The sequence below is a fragment of the Peromyscus maniculatus genome, chromosome 1, assembly GCF_049852395.1.
Source record: "Peromyscus maniculatus bairdii isolate BWxNUB_F1_BW_parent chromosome 1, HU_Pman_BW_mat_3.1, whole genome shotgun sequence".
NCBI lineage: Eukaryota > Metazoa > Chordata > Mammalia > Rodentia > Cricetidae > Peromyscus > Peromyscus maniculatus.
The window spans coordinates 91604121-91610790 of record NC_134852.1 but is presented as its reverse complement, the minus strand read 5'-3'; the positions used below and the strand labels follow the sequence as shown (position 1 = coordinate 91610790).

The 6670-nt window shown below is 53.5% G+C and overlaps 1 protein-coding gene across 2 annotated transcripts; it reads right to left on the bottom strand.

The window, feature by feature from the left end:
- Positions 1-2305: 2305 nt before the first annotated feature.
- Positions 2306-4343, bottom strand: Hddc3 (HD domain containing 3). 2 transcript variants are annotated; one of them, XM_006969997.4, is made up of 4 exons: positions 3745-4343; positions 3415-3470; positions 3058-3298; positions 2306-2755 (listed from the first exon to the last, which is right to left on the bottom strand). In XM_006969997.4, the coding sequence occupies exons 1-4, from the start codon at positions 3854-3856 to the stop codon at positions 2625-2627; spliced, it is 540 nt and encodes a 179-aa protein (XP_006970059.1). In that variant the 5' UTR covers positions 3857-4343; the 3' UTR covers positions 2306-2624. The 2 variants fall into 2 exon arrangements, with proteins under 2 accessions (XP_006970059.1, XP_076401843.1); XM_076545728.1 differs by having other exon boundaries at positions 3733-3945.
- Between the last annotated feature and the right edge of the window lie 2327 nt (positions 4344-6670).

Sequence of the window (6670 nt, the reverse complement as noted above, 5' to 3'; positions counted from 1 at the left end):
GGGGGTGAGGCTTGCAGTTCAACTAGAGATCTCTGAAAAACTGTTCTCTCCTCACAGAAATGTGTGTAAAGGGCAAGTCTCACACAGGGAGAAGTGAGGAGAGACGGCTCTTCCACAATGCCAGCTTTGTGTAGGCCCAGTGGGAAGGAAAGTCCAAATCCTAAGAGTTGCTAGGAGCAACTGGGTGTAGTCCAGCTTCTGACTTTGGACTCCCTGGTTGACTCGGATAACCTGCACACAGGAAGCCCAAGTAGGGCTGGTGATGATGACTTCTTAATATGTACAGTGTGGCACAGTTGAAGATTAGAGATACTGGCAGGTGAGAAAGTCCCTTGGAGGAAGAAACACTTGGGTTTCTTTGTAAGCATTGCATGCTATAGTTTGAATATGAGTGTCCCTCTGGAGTTAGTTCAATGAAATACTAGTAAGAGGTGGGACCTGTGGGGGGTGATTAGGTCATCCAGGCTCCTTTCTAGTGTGGGGAGATGATGGCCAGTGTAAAAGAAGGGAAGAGGCCAGGTGTGGTGGCCATGCCTTTAATCCCAGCACTCAGGAGGCAGAGGCAGGCGGATCTCTGTGAGTCTGAGGCTAGCCTGGTCTACAGAACAAGTTCCAAGACAGCCAAAGATACACAAAGAAACCCTGTCTCAAAAAACTAAAGAGGGGGGCACATTATTTTCACCTTGGGGAAGGAAGAGTCTGCTGGACTCAGGGAAAAGCTTGTTTCAGGCAGAGGCAGTTTTGTCAGCCTGGGTCAAGGAAACCCCAACAAGCCACGGGGCAAAATGTCTTCATACACCTTCTTCATGCAGACTTGCCCTGTGGAACAGCATGAGAAGAAACACCCTGACTCCTTGGTCAACTTCACTGAGCTCTCGGAACAAAACAAAACAAAAAGTTTCAAAAGACGGAGGACCACTTCTGCAAAGGAAAAGTCAAAGTCTGAAGGTATAGTCCAGAGTAACGGAGCTCACTGTGCCCTGGAGATGAATTATGTCCCTCCCAAAGGTGCTAAGGAAAGCAGAAACCCCCCCAGTGCTCCTAAAGACCCTATCTGCCTCCTTCCTGTTTGCTCTGAACATCAAAGGCCAAAACTGAACACTCAGGCTTGTCTATTAGAGATATTAGGAAAAAAAATCGGAACAGTCAGAGATAACTACATGAGCAGAAAACAGCTAGACTAACGGAGAAGCGGGGGAAAGACTGCGCCCGGCGCCGAAGGCTAAGGGGAAGCCGGAAGGACCGGCCTTGGGCGCCCAACGGGGCTTAGAGTCATGAAGGAGAAGAGGGTGCGCAGCGCCTGCCCTGCGATGTGCGCGCGTGCGCTCAGGCAGCTGTTTTGCTAAGAATGGGAACTTCAAGTGCTGCTCAACGTTAGCTTCGGGGTCAAAACGATAGATTTGAATGGCCGATGAAATTTAAGAAGCCTTCGGTGGAGGCCAAGCATGGTTGCGCAATCTATAACCCAGCAGGGGCAGGATTGTAGACGTTTGGGTGTCAGCCCGGTCTGCGTCAGATCCTATCCACACCCCCCCCCCCGCAAACCCCCCCCCCCAAAGAAATAAGGGGCAGGTGAAGGCGAGATAGATCACTGGGTAAAGACACCAGCCGCCCAGGCTTGACAAGCTGAGTTCGATATCCCGGACCCACCTGATGGGCGAAACCCAACTTCCCCAAGTTGTCGACTGATTGCCACACCCACACTGTGGGATGTCTGCAGGCGCGCGCACACATACAAGCACAAAAATATAACCAAAAAAAGAAAAATCCTCAGCAGTTAACGCACCCCCCAAAAAAACAAAAAACAAAGACAAAAACCCTGGTGACCGCTCCAGGGGCCTTTTTTTTTTTTTGTGCCTCCTCCAGACTCCACCCACCTCCACGGGCGGGGAAACGTCAGGGCCACTTCCGGGTACTCCGGAAGCTCTAGCCTCTTAGCAACCCAGGAAACCATCAATCTTTAAGGGTCAAGGCATAGGGTATGAATCTCGGAGCAACCCGCTGCAGTTTGTGTATGGGAAACGGAGGTCTTCCAGGCCTTCCCGCATTACTGGGATTTCTATTCTTCCCAGCCATAAGTGGTGGCATTCCTTCCCAGTTTATCTGAGTTAAGGGAGCTTTCCAGATTACTCACCTACATCATCTGACCTTCATAACAACACAATCCAGCTCAGTGATAAGGACACCATGCTCCAAGGGTTGATGCTCTCAACCTAACGGAGCTGATGCAAGGGACACATAGTTGGAAGCATGTATGTAGCGGGTGGGTGCTTCACTCAGGAGACCAGGGAAGGAGGAACAGCAATTGACGCTTTACCCTAAGTGCTTTATTTTCCATGGCTTATAAACCAAAGCTCACGCAATCTTAAGTCCCCGGAGGGCCAGAGGTCCCACCATGAAACGCAGCAAACAGACCCAAGGCTTGAGGAAAGGCTGTGAGTACAAGGATGGGTGGGTATATCTGATTCCCACCCTGGGGGCTCGGCTGAGTGAGAATGCAGACGTTTTTAGCCTGTAATGTACGAGCTGAGGGAGGGAATGGGAGGCTCTGAAATGCTGCAGGAAGGATCCCATCTTGCCTGGGCCTTGCTGGAGCCATGCCACAGGATGTCACCAAGGGCGGCTCAAAGAGTCAGCCCTCGCTCCTCGAAGAGCTGCTTTAGAGCCTCTTCCAGTTGCTGGTTCGTTCCCTGGAGCCCCTTCACCACCTGTGCTGCCCACTCGAAGTACTCCTGGACTCGGTGTTCTGACCATCCTGCACAAGAGTGGACAGAGACCCGCCCGCCCAGGTGGCGTCAAGGCCCGCACGGGCGTTTGCCTGTGTCCTGGACAGCTTTTGGTACAAGGCCATGCATGGGTTGTGGGAAACGACCTGACAACTTCTCAATGACCCAGTAACTTTTCCCACTTTGTGGAAGAAGACTGTTCTAGGTTTAGTTTGAGGCACTAAGACCACCTCTGACCCCACCCTCCTTTATTTCTGGGAAATTGACCAACTCGTGTTTTTGGAAGCTGGGCATCCCTCCCTCTCCCCTCAGAGGCAATAGGGGAGCATACCTTGAGGGGTGCAGCGATTCAGGTCCCTCAAATTGTATAGTTTGTCTGCCAGCTTCACCAGCTTGGCCCCTGGGCTGCTGTGGGGTGCCCGCTCCACCTGCTGCCGCTTTCTTTCCAGTTTGGGCAGAGTCTTGTCATCTGTTACTTCCTCCACCAAGCCCCGAACCTGGGCTCCAAAGTGCAGCTCTACCTCATCCAGGGTAGTGTCTGTGTCTTCTACTGTGTCATGGAGCAGGGCCGCCTGGGGATAGGCTCCCATTCAGCCCAGTGACAGCAGCCTACCAGCCAAAGGGCACCCATCGTTCCACAGTACTCCAGTTCCCACACCCGCCTCCGTGCAGAGACGGGTCAAGTTACCTGTAACACCACAATGTCTGTGATTCCCGCCTCATGGGTTAGGATCCGGGCCACACCTGACGGGGCAAAGCAGAAGTCAGACTAGACGGAGCCACAGCGGAGAGCCAGGTGTAGCCCGTCACCAGCTGGGGGACCTTGGAAAGTCAACCCTCTTGGGATTCCGCCTGCTGCCCCTGGTGAGGCTGCCGCGGCACAACGCATGAAAAGTGATTGACACAAAGCTTGGGACTCAGTAGGCGCTCCGTAATTTGTACACCCTTGGTGTTCCGGTCCCAGCCGGTCCCCACCCGCCACGCGCCGCGAGGACTGCTTCCCAACCGGCGGGCCCACCGATAGGGTGGTTGATGTAGGGAGTCCCTTCGGGATCTTTCCGTCGCTGCTGTCGGTGTTTCTGAGCGGCGAAGTCTGCAGCCTCCAGCAGCTGAGCTGCCTCGGAGCCCATCGCGCGGGTGGCGCGGGAGACTGAAGCCCCGGAGTCCGGATAGATCAGCTACAGCGCCCCCTGGCGCATCGGAGGCTCGGAGAACGGCGTTGATTCTAAGAAGCTGTCATTTCTTTATTGTAGCCACCACACACACCTTGCGTGTTAGGCGTGTGTGTGCGCGCGTGTGCGTGTGGCGTAGAGCGGCCATGGGTCTCCCCCTGAAGTTTTGGAGACAAGGTTTCTCTTTGAAACTGTAGCAGCTCAGGTATTCAGCAAGACTAGCTAGCCAACTAGTTTCCGAGGACTTTCCTGTTTCCGCCTCCCCAGCACAACGGGTGTGAGTTGCCACCCCCAGCTTTTTATCCGGCTCTTGCCTTTAGTCTAAATACAAGACCCCGGTCTCAGTGGAGGTTCGTCAAAGGCTGAGATCCCCGGCATAGAAAAAAGCCTTCAGCCTGGCGGTGGTGGTGCACACACCTTTAATCCCAGCACTCAGGAGGCAGAGGGAGGTGGATCTCTCTGGAGTGATGGTGTTCCAGGACAGCCGGGCTATGCAGAGAAACCCTGTCTCGAAAAAACAAAAACAGGAAGGAAGGAAGGAAGGAAGGAAGGAAGGAAGGAAGGAAGGAAGGAAGGAAGGAAGGAAGGAAGGAAGGAAGGAAGGAAGGAAGGAAATGGCCTTCAATAATCATGGCTGGTAGGGTGTACTTGGCTCCAGTCTCAAGAACATAGTATCCTGGCACTCTGAGAACTAACAGTCTGTGGAGAGAAGGAAGACAAACAAGAACCAAGGTAATGGCCTCAAGGAGTTCTGAGTACAGAGCTGGAGGGCCTAGGTAGCCATGGGACCATAGAGAAAGCCCAGTTCATCTAGCCTGGGAGGCAGAGACATCTTCTTCGAGGAGAAAAAGGCTGTCTACAACCATTCGATGCCCAGAACATTTTCAAAGTTCTCCAAACATAGTTCTCCCCACAGGGACTGTCCCTGTTACTATGGGCATCTGAGCCTTACATTCGAGCCCTAGAGACACTACGCCTTGACCTTCTGGAGAATTGGATCCTGAACTAGAAGTCCTGCCTAATTGCTTCAGACTCAGGCTCCTGGGAGGCAGCGCTGTTTCTACAGAAACTGTTTGCATTCATCTCTTATACCATAAGGGAGCCTGCTTCGGTCCCCAGACTTCTGCTGTGGGCCTCTGAGGTGATGAGTCTTGCCCCTGCTGTTTCAGGAACATAATGTTGCCTTAGCTTGGCTAGGCACTAGAATCACCCTCCACTGGCCAGTGAACTTTGGATCTTCTGGGGGAAACTTCTCTTTATTAGTGTTGGCAGCTCTGAAGTATGAAGGGTAAGTGAGACGTGGGAGTCTCCCCAAAGGCCTGTCTGAGAAACGGAGGTAGCCAGCTGTTAAGTGCATTCCAGTCGGGCCGGTAACTTTTGCGTCTGGGCCGACAGCCAGAGAGATGATGCTCAGAGGGGAGCTTAATGACAGGACTCTCTGATGGGCTTGGGGGTTGCCAAGTCGCTGTAGTATGGAGGGACGCTCGGCAGGCTGACCGGAGCTCTCTGGGGCCTGACATGGGATGGTCAGAATCCCCGAGGTGTCTGTAGCAGCCTAGAAGTAGGAGAATGGGTAGACGGAAACATTTTTGGTTTTATGTGTTCATTTCTTTTCAGGACAATGTCTCAACTTCTCTCTCGCCTGGCATCCCCAGTCCTCTGAGCGGGTCCTCCCTTCTGCTTAGATATCATAGGCCATTTGGAGGCAGAGGCCTCACAGTTCCCAGCCGATGATAAGCATCCAGTTGTTCTCATCTCTCTAGGAGTCCGTGATGGAGGAGGGTCCACCCCTACGGGTCTCGGGACTTTCATTTCATGTTACTTATTGTTAGTAGTCATGGCTTAGGACACACACTGGATTCCTAGGACTACGGCTGAGGCGGAGGTAACTTCTCATGGGCCTCCAGAGGAGGAGTCCAGGGCCTCCACTGACGGGCCTGTCTGTGGGGCTGCTGCTACTGCTTTTCAGTTGGATGAACCTTGCCCACCCCACCGACCTCTCAGGTATACAACCCTTCCCCTATCTTCTGAGGGCGATCTGGGCTGCCGGGGAAAGATGGTGGTGAAGGGTGAAGAGACTTGGACCCTCCTCTTCTGGTAGGGACTTGGACCCCACTTTGCACCTTGAACCGGGCCAAGGGGGTGCGGGTAACCTCCCTTCTCGACAGACGTCTTGCTTCTCTCCAGCACTGGCTCACCACCCCCACTTGTGCCAAACCACACGGGACGCTGACGGCCGCCACTACCCGGGTTTCTTCTGTCCCCGCCTCTCTGACACTCCCGAGGAAGCTTACTGTTGCCACCTGCAGGCTGCCGGGGGTTCCTGCTGCACCCGCGACGAATTTGAGGCCCTGTACCAAGTCAACTTGTCTACTCTCCAGCCCCCACCCATCCTCAGGTGAGAACTCTGCCCCCAGATCCACAGGACGCACTGGCAGGGTGCTCCCAGTGTCTTGGGCTCTGTCCTTAAATTCTGCGGTGGAAGGCTTGTAGCTTCCGGACTAGCGGAGAGGAAGCCACGTAACCCCTGATTACAAACAAGTCTGAAGGAGTAAGAGGTAACCAAGGCTGCTGTGTGTTTTTGCGGGACTTGAGGGTTTGTACGGTGCCAACAGAGAGGATCTTGTAGTCCATGGGTTACACATACTGTCGTGGGGGGTTTAATTCCGAATCTGGCTGCGTTCGTCTTCAAGATACCTGGGAGCTCCCAAATTTGTACGCAAAATTTGCGTATGCAGTCTGTGTTTATGGCGCGCTTTCTCCGACGCTCTG